The sequence below is a fragment of the Silene latifolia genome, chromosome 8 (assembly GCF_048544455.1).
Source record: "Silene latifolia isolate original U9 population chromosome 8, ASM4854445v1, whole genome shotgun sequence".
Classification (NCBI taxonomy): Eukaryota; Viridiplantae; Streptophyta; class Magnoliopsida; order Caryophyllales; family Caryophyllaceae; genus Silene; species Silene latifolia.
Genome location: NC_133533.1, coordinates 12002594 through 12019750, shown reverse-complemented (window position 1 = coordinate 12019750; position 17157 = coordinate 12002594). Strand labels below are relative to the sequence as shown.

The window sequence follows — 17157 nt, the reverse complement described above, 5'->3', positions numbered from 1 at the left end:
ATCATTTGATGTTTTTTTTTTCTCCTGTAAGAATTATCCGTCAATGTTGTGTCGATACTATCACTACAACTAAAAAGCCAGGAATAACTAATAGGCTAAAACCTTAGCATAATTATTGAAACAAAAATAGATAGGCTAATATCAGTTAAAACGAACGACATAAAAATACTTCCTCAATATGGTGATTACTCCATTCAAGAGCTTCATATTTAATCATCCATATGAACACATCCTCCAACATCAACTATCGTGTTAGCTGATATTGAACTAATATCTGAAATAAAAAAAATGATAATTCTTAAATTGTGTTCTGTACTCACCGATTGTCATGTATTAATAATTAAAATAGGAAAATCTCCCACAAAAAGAAATTCCAAGAAAAAAAATGAGAAACATCATGCTACCTCTTAAAAAATCCACATATTTGTCGACTGTCATTTGCACGTATTGATCTCCAAGTATGTCATGCTCCTGAAAATTCAATCAATTGTACAAATTAATATTATGCCAAAATCAATTGTACACGAAATACAAAATTGCATAAGATATACCGAGTATATATAAAATATTATCAAATGAGTTTTGTATTAATAATTATAATAGGAAAATCTCCCAAAAAAATTCCAAGGAAAAAAATGAGAAACATCATCCTCTTTAAAAAATCCACATACTTGTTGATTGTCATTTGCACGTATTGATCTACAAGTATGTCATGCTGCTGAACAGGGGCGTATCCAGGATTTGAGTAAAGGGAGGGCACACTAAAAAAAAAAAAATTGCGGACAACATTTATACATTAAAATGAGACCGAGAAATTACCAGTTTCTTCCTCTATTAGTTTTAATTCTGCTTCCTTCCTACTAACGCCTGTTCGAAAAAGAGTTATTATTAATCACAAATATCAGAAAAATCATACAGCTTTGGCATCCTATATTCCTTTACAAACCATACAGTAGTTACATGTAGCACAGCTCTTAATTAGATTCTACTGTTAGATACAAAGAAACAACATGGAAGCCGAGTTTCTTTAGGTCTTCTATTAGCTAATTTGTAATTTAATGAAAGGCAAACCAACCTTTATGCTTGAGAATTTATTATCCTTATGTTTTTAAGGCATACCTCTAACTGAATCCAGATCCAAACAATGATAAAAATGGTGTACAATAGATAAAGGAGGCAGCCATGGATCATTAAACACAACAAGTTGAACTATAGCAAGTATCTTCCTTGAGCAGTAGGTGGATAAGAAAGTCAAGTAACTTGCTGCACTTAAAAAAGTAATCAGGACAATACTCTCGTGCTCTCAGATCAATCATCAGAAGACTCCATTGCACGGGATAGATGACAAGTTCTCTGCAGATTTCAATGTTTGGAAAACAGCCAATACACTTTTTGTAACGTAGAACATTGTTGATTGATTAAAGAGCATCAAAAGGAGCGACAGTAATGTACTTAGACACCAAGGGATGAAACCCATATATAGAATAGAAGAGCGAGGCTATCAGGACTCAGGAGTAATCTTGTCTATAAGGAGAAGAAAAGTTGCATAGTGGTGAGGATGGAGCACTTGACTCCGAATTATCAATCTACACTAACCCTAATAAACTAATGAGTCGATGATCGTATAATATTGATTGATATTATTATATTGTTTCCGAAAACTTGTGTATACAAAGATTATGAGCTATCTATATATACAATGAAGAATAGTCCTATTTTGGTAAATATTATTTACAACAGTCATATTGCAACAGCTACATTGTTATAAGAGGCAAGGAGAAATATGTTGCCTTAATAAGGGAAGATCATAGCTTGATTGACGGAGACTGATAAGGATATGATTGCTGCTTATTACCCCCCCTCAAGTTGGCGCGTGGATACTTGAGACGCCCAACTTGGAAAGTAAACTGTCAAAAGGTAGGCGGCCAAGTGCTTTGGTAAAAATATCTGCCAATTGGTCCTTAGTATGAGTGTAGCTAGGACGTATAGTACCATTGAGTATCTCATCTCGTATGAAACGACAGTCAACTTCAATATGCTTAGTTCGCTCGTGAAAGACTGGGTTTCGAGCAATATGTAGAGCCGACTGGTTATCACAATATAGGTCAATAGGCTTATCATGTTTAATCGATAGAAATGAGAGAAGTCCTTTGAGCCATTTTAAATCGCAAATCGAGTATGCCATTGCACGGTATTCAGATTCTGCGGAAGATTTTGATACCGTGTTTTGCTTTTTCGTTTTCCAAGAAATAGGGGCACTGCCAAGGAAAATAATGTAGGCCGACAAGGAGCGTCGAGTCATAGGGCATGTTGCGTAGTCGGCGTCGCAATAGGCGTGCATAGTCATATTGTTGCCGGATTTATATAATAAGCCTTGACCCGGGTGACCTTTTATGTATCGCACGACTTGCAATGCCGCATTCCAGTGATCAAGGCGAGGGGCATGCATGAATTGTGCAAGTATATGGACCGAGTAGATAAGTTCGGGGCGTGTGATAGAAAGATAGACTAATTTCCCGACGAGACGCCTATATGGTTGAGGGTCGTTCACCAAGTCTGATTTGGAGAGACTTAATTGGTGATTTGGTTCCATGGGTATTGTTGCGGGTTTAGCACCGAGAAGCCCAGTTTCTTCGAGGATGTCGAGGGTGTATTTTCTTTGTGAAATAAAGAGGCCAGTTTTGTTTCGAGCAATCTCTAATCCCAAGAAATATTTAAGTGGTCCGAGGTCTTTCATGTGGAAACAATTATGTAGGTAAGTTTTGAATTTTGTAATTTCAGTAGTGTTGTTTCCACATATGACAAGGTCGTCGACGTATACTAAGATGTGGAGTTCGTGACCAGGTCTTGTGATGGAAAAAAGAGAATGGTCATAGGGACATTGTATAAAGCCGTAGGATTTAAGAGCGGAGGCGAGTTTGGCATACCAGCATCGTGGAGCTTGACGGAGCCCATAAAGAGACTTTTAAAGACGGCAAACTTTGCCTTTCGTGTTTGGATAGAACCCGGGCGGTGGTTTCATGTAAACTTCCTCACTAAGTTCACCATGAAGGAAGGCATTATGGACATCCATCTGGTGAAGGTCCCAATTTTTGGCGGCTGCAATAGCAAGGAGGGTTCGAACGGTCACCATCTTAACCGTAGGTGCAAAAGTTTCGGTATAGTCGACTCCTTCAACTTGTCGATTTCCCATGATTACGAGACGAGCTTTGTATCGTTCAATAGTACCGTTGGCATTGTATTTGATTTTATAAACCCATTCTGAACCAATGGCCTTTTTGTTGGGGGGAAGATCCGTGAGTGACCATGTTTGATTGCGTTCGAGTGCATCAATTTCGGATTGCATAGCTTCTTTCCATTGCGGTACCTGCATTGCTTCATGAAACGTGCTAGGCTCGTGATTGTTGGTCACGGCCGCTAGAAAAATTTTATGGTTAGAAGAAAACTTATCATAAGAGAGATAGTGGGAGATTGGATACTTTGTACCTGAGGATGAGATGTTGGAGGTGAGCAAGTGTGTCGAAGGCCCTCGTGGTGGTTGAACAAATCCTTTGAGACGAGAGTTCGGGAATTTCGTTCGTTGTCCTTTACCCATGTTGGAGGGGTCGTGTTGAGGTGAGTAGGGCTGAGCAAAACCGGTTATCCGCTCCGGTTTTGTAAACCGGTTCGGTAACCGGTTTTAAAAAATGGTTTTTTTTCAACACCGAATCCGCTCCGGATTAATCCGGTTAACCGGTTTTTTCGGAATTTAAAAACCGGATCCGTAAACCGGTTTACCCGCTCCGGTTTTTATAACCGGTTTCAAGAAAGATCCACAATCAAATGCATAGAAACACATAGAAAAATTAGGTTACCGGTTTAAAACCGGTCTCCGGTTTTAAATTTACATTATTTTTTACTTTTAGTTTCTAAAAAAGAAACCAGTTGGTTTCAAAAAAAACTAAAAATAAAGAAACCGGTTTAAAAACCGGTCCCCGGTTTTGAATTTTCTACAACCGAATCCGCTCCGTTTTTATAGTAAAAAATCCGGTTCGGTTACCGCACCGGAAAAAAACCGAATATTCGTACTCCACAATTCGGTTTTCGGCTCGGTTTCGGTTTAAAAATACGGTTCGGACTTTTTTGCTCAGCCCTAGAGGTGAGGAGTTAGGGGCTGATTGTTCGGGGTTGGCGTGATGGCTGGTTGTCGAGGTGGTGGATGTGGAGTGTGAGGTGGTGTCGGTAGAAGAGGTAGGGGTCGAGGAGATGGGTGGTTGTTCGGGGATGGAACAATTGGTGGTGGTTGTGGTAGGTTGAGACGGGGATGCGTTTGTGGGCTCGGAGGGAGTTGTAGAAGGGTTTGGGTCGATGTTAGTGTTTGGAGAGGATTGTACGGAGATAATATGTTCATCCAAAAAACTTGATTCGGTTGAATCGGTGGCGGGTGTCGTAGGTATTTGGATGTCACGATAGGGGAAATCATGCTCGATAAATATGACATCTCGAGAGGAAAATTGGGTATGGGTGTCGAGGTCAAAAACTCGCCACCCTTTTTTTCCAAACGGATATCCTATAAAGATACATTTTTTGCTTCGGGGGGCAAATTTATCGCGGGATCGGTTAATGTTCCGTGCATAACAGAGACAACCAAAAGTTCGAAGATGGTCTAACGAGGGTGTTTTTCTAAAAAGGAGTTCGTAAGGTGTTTTTCCATTAAGTAAACGGGTCGGTGTTCTATTGATGAGATAGACAGCGGTGAGAATGGACTCCCCCCAAAACGAGATTGGTAAGCTAGCTTGAAATAAGAGGGCACGAGCTACATTTAAAATGTGACGGTGTTTGCGTTCTACCCTCCCATTTTGTTGTGGAGTATCGACTTGTGAAGTTTGAAAATGAATGCCGTTTTCGAAAAAAAAAATCAATTAAGTGAGTAAATTCGGTCCCATTATCACTTCGTAAGGTTTTAATTTTCTTTTTAAAATGTCGTTCCACCATATTAAAAAAATGTAATAAGGTCGTGCGAGTGTCGTTTTTACGTCGAATTAAATAAACCCACGTAGACCGTGAAAAATCGTCCACAATAGTTAAAAAGTATTGGGATCCACAGGATGATGTAGCCGTGTAGGGTCCCCATAAATCACAATGAATTAAATCAAAAATATCGTTTGCGGTATTTGAACTTAAAACAAAAGAGGCCCGAGTTTGTTTAGCCTTCAAACAAATCTCACAATTTGTGCTCGAGAAATTAGTTTTAGCACACTTATTAAAAACTGGTAAATATTGGAAAACAAATGAAGAGGGATGGCCCAACCTCCGATGCCATATCTCATGTTTATTCGGGGCTCCTATGGCATGAATAGTAGGAACTTTAGGCTGGACTCCCGTCAAATAGTAGAGACCATCGACTTGCTCACCCACACCAATCGCCATCCTCGAGGAACAGTCCTGAATAAGACAGAGTTTAAGAGAAAATTGGATCGTGAGTGAAGTATCGAGAAGTAGAGTCGAGACCGAAATTAAATTGCAATTTAAATTTGTGGCATAATAAACATCGTGCAATGTCAGACGTGGAGATAAAAGAATGTCACCCACATGCGTGACTGTAGTCGAATCCCCATTCGGTAAGCCAACCGAAATAGGCGTAATAATGCGAAAATTAGTAAAAAAAGACCGGCATCCCGACATGTGGTGGGATGCTCCGGTATCAATAATCCAAAGACGAGAAGGGATATTACCATTGAGGCGTTCCGTAGAGGAGGTCGACTTGTGTGCCTGCCATAGCTGAGTTAATTCGTCCAGTTCGGTTGGGTTCATGCTATTAAAATCCACCTTATCAAGTTGAGAGGAGGAGCATGAACCATGATCAGTATTCCCACCTGAGACCATATGTGCCCGAGGTTGTCCAGTAGTGGCAGTGTTATTTTTCAATTGCTCATACCTAGCTCTACCTTGGACATCGGGAATGACAGTACGGCTTAAGTCTTTCTCATTAATTATTATCCGATCGCGAGGTCGGTCACCCCACCATTCGGGAAATTTTCCCGTTACTCGAAAGCACACTTGCCAAAGATGTCCATTGCGTTTGCACGCAATGCAGTAGGGTCGAGGGTCGTCACTGTTTGATCGAGAATTTCGAGGGTCTGATCGAGCATTCTGATTATGGGTCGAGTTCTGGTCATTGCGATAGTCACGCCCTCCCCCAGTACTACGAGACCCATGGTTTAAACGGGCAGCAAAAGCCATTGAATCAGGTTTGTTTTCATGGTTATTAAAAGACATAGAGCGAATACTCTCCTCTTGAAGGAGCCGGTTATAAGTGAAATCAAGAGCAGGAAGAGGATTAATACCAAGAAGTTGAGATCGAACACTATCAAAGCGTTCATCCAAACCCATCAAGAGATCGCGTACCTTTTTACGTTCGCGTCGAGTATCCAGAATTGAGACCCAAGTACAAGTGCAAGGATTGCACGGGCATGAAGGTACGGGGTCTGCCTCCTGAATGTCGTCCCATAAATTGACAAAACGTCCATAATATGTCATCAAGGATTCAGTGGGTCCTTGACGACATGCTAGGAGATCAGCCTGTAGTCGATATATACGAGCATCATTATTTTGTAAAAATCGGTTACGAATATCGAGCCATACCTGCTTGGCTTCTGGACGTCGAGAAATCGACCTCTTCACGGTGGGTGCAATGGAATGAAGAATCCACGCAGTTACGAGAGCATTCTGTGACTCCCAGGACGCAAAGGTATCAGAAGTGATTGCTGGCTTCTTAATCGAACCATCGATGTATCCGACCTTCCCTTTGGCAAGGAGGGCGAGGTGCAGATCCCGCGACCATTCATCATAGTTATGGCCGTTGAATTCAGTCTGGGTAATTTTGGTACCGGGATTTTCGACATGAACATATGTATTGGTCGATGAGTTTGTGGAGGGGATGATTTCGTTGTTTGTCATTGTGTCGTGATAGAGAGAAGAAAAATGGAACAGAGGAAAAACAGAGAGGATATATTAGTAGCCTGATACCATAATAAACTAATGAGTCGATGATCGTATAATATTGATTGATATTATTATATTGTTTCCGAAAACTTGTGTATACAAAGATTATGAGCTATCTATATATACAATGAAGAATAGTCCTATTTTGGTAAATATTATTTACAACAGTCATATTGCAACAGCTACATTGTTATAAGAGGCAAGGAGAAATATGTTGCCTTAATAGGGGAAGATCATAGCTTGATTGACGGAGACTGATAAAGATATGATTGCTGCTTATTAAACCCAAGCCAATAATTACACAAATTGATAAATAAATTTACAAACTAATAAGAACAAATTTGGGATCTAGGTTTTGGGGAACAAATTAATCAAACTAATAAGAACAAATTAATTGAATTTGGGGAACAAATTAATCGAATTAATCAAACTAATAACTAATAAGAATAAATTAATCGAATTAATCAAAACAAGCAACAACAAATTAATCGAATTGATAAGATTATAAGAACACATACCGACTAGTCGACTACCGCAAGTGATGAAGTGAGCCGTGAGGCAGACAGTGACGCCGTGACGGCCGGAGGAAAGATGAGCCAAGGAGGAGGCCGGCGGCAGGTGGTGGTGTCCTGGTGGTATTGTGGTGATTATTGTCTTATTGTTTGTGTTTGTGTTTATCCATGTTTGTTTTGTTTGGGTTGTGTTTATCGCAGTCTTTCTCTCTTTTTTCCAGTTTTTTTTTTTCTTCCCCTCACGTGAGGGCACGTGCCCTCATTCCCCCCCCCCCCCCCCCCCAGATCCGCCCCTGCTGCTGAAAATTCAATCAATTGTACAAATTAGTATTATGCAAAATCAATTGTTCACGAAATACAAAATTGCATAAGATATACCGAGTATATTTAAAATATTATCAAATGAGTTTGACCAATATAGTAAAATCTTATCATGGAAAAGAGAACATGAGAAAAACGAATTAGTTGTAGGTTGATAAAAAATTATAATAAAAATGCATGTCTATTGTTGTGCTCATGGAATAAACATTATCATCTCAAGAAAAAAAGTAGTAATTAAGAAGTCATAATATCATCAAAAGTTTTAAGGTAAACTAAAAATATGAATCATTATTTCTTCAAAAAAAAATATGAATCATTATAAAGAAACTTGAGAAATGAGTTATGGAGAAAGAAGATGAAAAGTATGGTTAAATGCTTGTGGTGAATTGAATAGAGTATTGAAGTGGAAGAAGATAAAATGTTATTGTCTTCTTTAATTTTTTCTAATATTGTAATTGTAAGAATAAATATTAGGGGACATAAAAGAAAATAATTATGATGATGAGACTTGTAATATGACTTCTTGAAATCATGTGGTTATATCACATGTCATTTAAAAATGTACTCAATGTTAGTCTTTTTATACTATTTATTATATAGATTTTAAAGAAATAAATAAATGTATACTTTAATTTTATGAGATGTGTTAATATGAAAAAATTTAACCGATTCACTAACATCTATGTTCTCTTCCAAAAATTTCAATTAAAATGTGAAATATAATTGTATTATGAAACTTTTATGTGAATTTTGGTAAGTTACATCTTTTTTTGGTTTTTTAGCTTATCAAATCTTAAATATATACATTTAATTTAAGAATATTAATGATGTCTTTTGATTTTGTTTATTTTTATGTTACACAATATGTAAAGACATTTTTGTAAAGACTTTTAGTAATCATTCATTTTTTTTATAAGAATTATATCAAATAACCAATAATCTAATAATAATTAATAAATAATTAAATATTCAATAAAAATTAATAGAAATTAATGGGGTATAAAATACTAAATGTTAATGCCATGTAAAATTAAATTAAATGCTTTAATCTAACCTGTTAACTATATTGTATAGATATACTTAAGTATTTACAGAATTTGTTTGTAAATTACTTAAATTATATAAATGTTTTCTTATCCATATATTTTATATTTTCCAAAACTTTACCCTTTACGTGAAATAATTTCATGAACTAAATACACGGTATTATTACTCTTTTAAAATTCTATTATTAGTGTTTAATTTCACTTAAGTATTTACAGAATTTGTTTATAAATTACTTAAATTAACTAAATATTTTATTTTCCATATATTTTATATTTTCCTAAGAAAATATTTTATATGATCTTTAATACTCAATTGTCGATTAAGTAGTTCCGTAAAACATCTTCTATATACAAAAAAGTTTTAGTAACAACAATAGTGAACTAATGCCTTTAAAAAAAAGTAATGAATTAGTGATAATACAAACTTTTTTTTTTCAACTTCATTTATTCATCTTCGTTCTTGATTTCTTGTGTATTCAGTTTTTTTTTTAATTTCGAATACATATAATACTACTCCATATGAAATATCTTGAAATTATTAACTTATTATTAATGCGTAGTTTTTTATTGTAGTTTTTTTTTAGTTAATTAAATTTAAAGCTAATGGAATATGGATGGATTTTTAAAGGAAATAAGTATTTTAAATTAATGCAATATAATAATAAATTGGATAATCCATGTCATATTAGTTTGCCAAGTCACATTGTTACGTGGCTTTTTTTCATCCCATGTGGCATTGTCTTTATTGTAGTTTTTTTTTAGTTAATTAAATTTAAAGCTAATGGAATATGGATGGATTTTTAAAGGAAATAAGTATTTTAAATTAATGCAATATAATAATAAATTGGATAATCCATGTCATATTAGTTTGCCAAGTCACATTGTTACGTGGCTTTTTTTCATCCCATGTGGCATTGTCTACGTGGCCTTTTTAGGCTAGCCTTTTAATAATATTTATAGATTTAATTTTAGATAGAGATATTAGAGAATTTAAAATTTTTACCACTATAATAACTCCATTTAAAATTTAATTAAGAAATATATTATTAAGAGGTAGAAAAAAGGAGGTTCAACACTTATACTCCGCATAAGATTAACTTTATTTTAAAAAATATTGTTATTGTATCATTATGTTCACTAAAGGCGTAATATAAACGTGAAGGAATGGCATTTAACATACAATCAGATAAAGAATAAAAAAATATTTTACATCATAGATCGGGTATTGGTTTTTCTTTTCAAATGAAGGGCTTCTTAAAAAAACCAGAGTTAGGCGAGTAGCTCGAGCAGGAGTGTTCGAAAAGCTGAAAAATGAAAGGATATGTGTTGTAATAAATATATTTATGTATATGTTAAATTAAAAAATTTTAAAAATTAAACAAAGTTTAAATGTTTCACATAGTATGGAGCAGAGATAGATATTAAGTTAAATGGTAAGAAAACAAATATTATTTGTAAGGTTTTCCTTTTAGAAGTAAAAAAACAAAAACAATTTATGAATACTCTCAACTTGTAATACGTTTGTTTCAAAAGACAGAATAATAGAATTAATTAGAACGTATTTGCTAAAAAACTGTTCGTGGCCATCATGTTTAGTTTCAAAAAATAATAATAATGAAATATTTCTATCACATCGTACCTATAATTAGTGCAATTTCATTTATGTAACAAAATTTAAAAAATCGTTTCAATATGTTCATACAAATTGAAAAAACATTACCCTTTTAAAACGGAATAAAATTATCTATTGCATAGAATAGTTGCCTCAATTGTAGAAATAATATAGTTTATAATGAATATATTTATGGCAAGTCATTTAGGCGGGAAAATTTTAAGAAATTCTTATTCTTTTTTTTTTTTTTGAGATAAAGAAACTCTTATTCTTTTAATATAAGGGGATTAGTCCGAAGCTTGAGACATGTTTAAAAAATTCAAGCTCCTCTGCTTCCCCTAATAGATGTTTCATGGGGACGATTACCAATTCGTCCAAGACAGTTGCGCTTTTGAGCAAGGCTTCTAATAGTTGAAGCTGATTCTTCCAACATATCCCATGGCAATGCACGGTAATGGTCTTGACCTGTGGCAGCACAGAAAGACAATAAACTTCGTCTTTTTGCAAATCGATTCTGGCTTTAAAATCCTGATATTAGATAACAGAAAAGAGAGACCGTTAATTTAACTAGGCAAATGAATCATCGATCTATATATCCTCACACATTTCTTATATGAAACGATCTTAGATAAAACTTTTAAGAAATAGGTATGAATTAAATACACTTGCCTCTGTGGTGTATATAGTGATGTCTTCCAAGTATTTTGAGCTTCTAACCAAATTACGAAAGCCTGAGAGGCAGCCTTTACAGAAGTCATCCAATTCAAGAACTATACGTTTCCATCGATTTTGTAACAGCTTCAACTTTTGTATGGTAAGGAGAAATAGCTGAAATGGAAGGGAAAACGACGTTAATAATCTCAATCTCAATCTCAATATACAATACTTCTGATAGACAGTGCTCGAAAGGAGGCCAACAAAAAGGAGAAAAATATTACCTTGGAAGCATTGCGTGACAGTCGCAAAACTTCGACACCTTGAAACTTTCCCATTAACAACATATTATTCATTGTACAGACAGGATTGTCACGCGTGGAACGATTAAGATATTTGATGTAGATATCACGAACAGGGGGATTATCAGTGACGTCTAGATGGCGAATATCAAATCTCAAATACAAAGTTTCAAGGTTAAGGAAATTAAGCGATAGCGTGAGAACTTGGCGTAAAAACGACTTTCTCAACGAAAATATGTTGACAATAACCAGTTTTTGTAACGAAGGGCATCCAGATATAAATCTTTGGAAATTTTCATGGGTCATACTAACATGGTTAAGTGACAACTTCTTTAGCGATCCCAACTTGACTTGAATTTCTCCCTCGATTCTGCAATAATCGAGATTAAGTGTAACAAGAAATTCACTCGCGAACCTAGGAAAAATTGTAATGTAAGTAGGATCGTAGTTGGATTGATCATAAAATCTGATTTCTTTTGCTTGTCTACTAAATGCAAACCTAAACCACATTCTTATATCGTCAGCAACCTCGTCTCTTTGCGCATTAGAGTAGAACTTTACACAAAGATGGAATCTATCAATGGAGAGGCTTTGGTGAAGCATCAAAACATGGCGGACGAAATAACAGAACCACCCAAGCTGATTGGTAGTGCTTGTTTTTTGGTATTCAATCATGTCAATGTTAAGAGTAGGAATCAAGGTCCAAAGGTTTCCGAAACGACGAAGTAAAACAGTTCTAACAGCATCAATAATAGGCATGCACGCAAGAATGCGCACAACCACATCATCTGGCAGTTCACTTAACCTATCTCGGTCGGAATCATCCTCTGAAGAACGGGGACGCTTTTGGGGCCTTGATTTCATGGTTTTCTAGTGATAAACCTAATAACAATTTCAATAAAATTAAAAGAGATTTATATTCAGATATACACTTTTTTTTTTTGAAGGAATATTCAGATATACAATTGGTCCTATGATTTGAGACGATTTTATACTAATATAGTGAAATTATTAGGAAACACAATATTTCCTAGTTTGGGTACAGATAGAAGTCCAATCTATACTATAATTATTAAGAAGTCATGTACTCTGTATTCACAATGACCGATAATCCACAAACGAAAATATGGTTAAAAAAAATTTTTACCAAAACCCGGCTTTCGGGGACTTGATAATTTCACCGGATCCTATCCACCGGCATCGAGGATTTTCGTTCTCACCAAGTGATACGTATTTCCTTCATTCTATTTATATTGTTCACTTTTTTCATTTTATAATGATTCAAGGAAAAATGGAAAGAAAAAAAAAAAAAACAATTTTACCAATTAAATTAAAGAGAATGAAGACGGTTAGTGTCATGGACGGAGTAACCCTCTATCAATCATGGATTCATGGCTCAAAAACTAAACATTTCGAGGTAAACCCGTTTGTTTCAGAGAGGGCGAACTCTGAATTAGAGGGAACCAACTTCAATTATGTACGTAAAACAGAATCCTGAAAAACAATACTACATCAAGACTTGCCTCTGCTTCCTTCAATCAAGGCTTAATGGGGAATAATGACCAACTTATCCACAACAGCTGTGCATTGGAGCAAGAATTCAACTAGTTGAAGCCGACTCTTCCAAGATTTCCCATAGCCGTGCAGGGTGATAGTCTTAAGTTGTGGCGTCTCAAAACGAGAAGAAATTTCCGAAGGGAGGGAAACAGTACTGGCTTTGAAATCCTGATGTACAGGTGAAAAGAGTAACACTTAATTAAAACGGATAAGCTTATTTAAACTCGCACATTCTTATATGAGAGTCTTGATTAAGATTATTATATGAGACATTCTTTTACCGAGTGACGCCTTCTGTATCATTAGTAATCATTTTGCAATTGTGACATGGTGTCACAAAAAGGCATTACAGGAACGCATGCCCGTGTATATAATGAGTTCTTTCAAGTGTCTCATACAATCAGTTAAAACTACACGTTGCAAATGGATCAGATTATATAAACAAGTACTGAATACATTTACCTCGGTGGTGTATATAACGAGTTCTTCCAAGTGTTTTAAAGTTCTTAGCAAATGATAAATGCCTAAGAGGCAGTTTTGCGAGAGCTCCTGCAATTCCAGAACGACACGCTTCCATCTAATTTGTAAAAGCTCCATATACTGTATTGTATGGAGGAATAGCTGTAATGGAAGGAAATAGAAGTCAGTAATCTCGATAATTCTCAATTAATGTAATTATGTAATAGAGGAGTAACGGAAACAATAACCAGTGCAAAATATTGGTTTTTCTGATAGTAACCACAATGGGGACTGGTAGTTAATTGGAGGAAGCTAAGATATGTTCCAAGAAAGAGCGAAGAACATACCACAGAAGCATGACGTGACAAATGGAGAACTTCAGTACCTTCAAACTTTCCCAAAAACATTTTATGCATAGTACGTTCGTCATAATCGTCAATAGCATACATAAAATTTTTGATAAAGAGATCACGGAGAGAAGAAACATCAATGACGTCCGGTGGCTTTCCGTCGACTTCCAAATCCAAACTTTTAAGGTTGGGACAATCAATCAACAAAGGATTATCTCGTGCAGAACCATCCGTGAGCACACAAGATAATTTATCAATGTTTGGAGCACGAAAACTCAATTTCTTCAGCCAAGTAGGATTCACAATACCTAGTTCTTGTAAGGAAGGGCACCCGGATATAAACTGTTGGAATGCTTCGTCACACATTTTAACATGATCGAGCAATAATTTCTTTAGAGATCCCAACTTGACTTGAAGTTGGGGCTCGATTTCACAATTATCGAGTTTAAGCGTAACTAGAGACTGACTACTGAAACTGGGCAAGATTGAACTGCTAGCAAGCCAAACGTCGGATTTATCACAGATTTTGATTTCCTTGGCTTGTCTATCCAACGCAAACCTCAACCACATTTTAATATCATTGGCAGCCTTGATTCTGTCATTAGCAGAGTCGAACTCGACACAAAGATGAAATTTTTCAATGGAGAGTCTTTTGTGAAGCAGTAGCACATTGCGGATGAAAAGGTAGAACTGGTCAGGCTCATTGCTTTCCCAATGAACATAAAAGTCATGAAGAAATTCGCGGATGTCAAATTTAAGAGTCTGAATCAAAGTCCAAAGGTGTCCAAATCGACGAAGTAAGACAGTTCTAACAGCATCTAAAGTCGGCATACATGAAAGAATGTGAACAAGTACTTCATCTGGCATTTCACTCATTCTATCTCGACCAAAATCATCCTTTGAAGAACGAAAACGCTTTTGTAGCCTTAATCTCGTCATTCTCAAGTGCTTACCTAACAGAGATTTAAAATAAAATCTCGTTTCAGATTTCAGAGGACAATCCACCTCACAAATCAAGATAATCAAGGTTCAGTCCTAATAATTACTACAAGACTAGTTTGAATGCTCGTGCGTTGCAACGGGTAATTAACTTATTTATAATGCAAAAAAAATATATAAGAGTTTAATGTTTACAATCTATATCTAATAATTTGTTTACATATTATTAAAATATCTCTTTCAAAAAAAATAAAAGATTAATATATACGTGAGTTAAATCTTATTTATAATCATATAATCACCCCCACCTTATACTAATCTTTCGATGTGTGACAATTCTACTATTTATAAGTAATATATTCACCAAACTTGGATTATTTTTCTGATGTGGGACAATTCTACCATTTATACGTAGTATATCATCAAACTTGCATTGTTTTTCAATGTGGGATAAATAACATACTCAGAATTACACCATCTTTTTTGCACTTATTTTGACATTCAACCAGATCCCGAATACCGAATAGGGTTAATTGTTACTCATTATATCTAATAGTTATATTTAAATTAATAGTATGATCAAGTACTCTCCATTAATATTTATCGTTGTTTTTCTTCATTTTTTTTATCATAGTTGAGACATATAAAATCTATAGGTAGAAAATATAATGATATAAACAATATAATGATATAAACTTTTAAGAGCTCTCCAAGACAATACTTAAGAGACTCAAAAGATTTTGGGTTGATGCATAAGTTCAAAGTATGCCTCCTATTTATAATTATAGAATCACCCACCTTATACTAATCTTTCAATGTGGGACAATTCTACTATTTATATGTAGTATGTTCACCACACCTACTTATTTTCCAATGTGGGACAAAACATACTAAAAAGTACACAATTTTACATATTAGAAGTACGCCATCTTTAATATGTGCAAATAATATGAAATTTATACTCTAATGATAGCGTTTTTTACTACAAAGCTAATTATATTATTTTCATAATTTTTTTAACAATATTTTTTTTGACAAATCACTTGAATATAATTTAGGAAATATACATATTATAATAATTAAAAGATTTTCCACTTTATTTTTTACATCAAAAATTATACTTTCCTAAATTTATTTTTGATGATGTGGACGCTCTCAGATCGCTCGAAAAAACTCTCTTTTATATATATACTAGTTTGAATGCCCGTGCGTTGCAACGGGGTAATTAACTTATTTATAATGCAAAAAAAAAACGTTATAAGCGTTTAATGTTTACATTATATGTCTAATGATTTGTTTACATATTATTAAAATATCTCTTTCAAAAAAAAAATTTAATATATACTTGGGTTAACTCTTATTTATAATTATATAATCACCCTACCTTATATTAATCTTTCGATATGGGACAATTCTACTATTTATAAGTAATATATTCACAAAAATTGGATTTTTTTCTGATGTGGGACAATTCTAATATTTATACGTAATATATATTTATCAAACCTACATTATTTTTCAATGTGGGACAAATAACATACTCAGAATTACACCATCTTTTTTGCACTTAGTTCGACATCCAACCAAATCTCGAATACCGAATACAGACAATTGCTACTCATTATATCAAATAGTTATATTTAAATTTAATAATATGATCAAGTACTATCCATTAATATTTGTACGTTGTTTTTCTTCAAAAAAAAAAATTAAATAATTGAAATACGGAAATTTCCCGTAGTACCCCTTAGTTTTGTTAGATTTTCCATGTTACCCCTACTTTTAAAAATCTGCCCATGGTACCCTTGAGGTCCATTTTTCTGCCCATGGTACCCTCTAATGTAAAGGCTGTTAAATGGACGTTAAGTTTGATGGCGTGGCAATAAAATAACAATTAAAAAATAATACCCCTTTATTGTTTTATTAATACGGATATCTCTCTTTTAAATGCAAATTTAATTAACTATATCATTATAATATTGGAAATTTCTCATGGTAACCTTGAACTTTGATAGATTACACATGCTACCATTGACGTTTGTTTTCTATTTTTTTTTTATCATAATTAAAATATGTGCAAATGATAAGAACCTATACTCTAATGATAGAATATTTTTTAACACAATTCTAATTATATTATTTAAACATTGTATATTTACGGATTTACCACACCTACATTATTTTTCAATATGGGACATATAAATTCTATAGGTAGAAAATATAATGATATAAACTTTTAAGAGCTCTCCAAGACAATACTTAAGCGACTCAAAAGATTTTAGGTTGATGCCTAAGTTCCAAAGATGCTCATAGAATCACCCACCTTATGCTATATTTTGATGTGGGAAATTCTATTTTTTATATGTAGTATATTTATCACACCTATATTATTTTTCAATGTGGGAGATATAACATACTATG

General features: G+C 34.6%; 3 protein-coding genes across 3 annotated transcripts; all 3 read right to left on the bottom strand.

Annotated features, from left to right (window-relative positions):
* Positions 1-209: 209 nt before the first annotated feature.
* On the bottom strand, positions 210-6939 carry LOC141594677 (uncharacterized). The gene is made up of 6 exons (XM_074414676.1): positions 5208-6939; positions 2981-3417; positions 1993-2086; positions 1120-1263; positions 820-867; positions 210-274 (listed from the first exon to the last, which is right to left on the bottom strand). The coding sequence occupies exons 1-6, from the start codon at positions 6937-6939 to the stop codon at positions 210-212; spliced, it is 2520 nt and encodes an 839-aa protein (XP_074270777.1).
* Positions 6940-10794: 3855 nt separating this feature from the next.
* LOC141594676 (FBD-associated F-box protein At4g13985-like) lies at positions 10795-12309 on the bottom strand. The gene is made up of 3 exons (XM_074414675.1): positions 11414-12309; positions 11145-11303; positions 10795-10989 (listed from the first exon to the last, which is right to left on the bottom strand). Exons 1-3 carry the CDS (start codon positions 12293-12295, stop codon positions 10795-10797), a joined length of 1236 nt encoding a protein of 411 aa, XP_074270776.1. The 5' UTR covers positions 12296-12309.
* A 510-nt stretch (positions 12310-12819) lies between these two features.
* On the bottom strand, positions 12820-14750 carry LOC141596412 (F-box protein At5g03100-like). The gene is made up of 3 exons (XM_074416559.1): positions 13795-14750; positions 13451-13609; positions 12820-13156 (listed from the first exon to the last, which is right to left on the bottom strand). The coding sequence occupies exons 1-3, from the start codon at positions 14734-14736 to the stop codon at positions 12977-12979; spliced, it is 1281 nt and encodes a 426-aa protein (XP_074272660.1). The 5' UTR covers positions 14737-14750; the 3' UTR covers positions 12820-12976.
* Positions 14751-17157: the final 2407 nt, after the last annotated feature.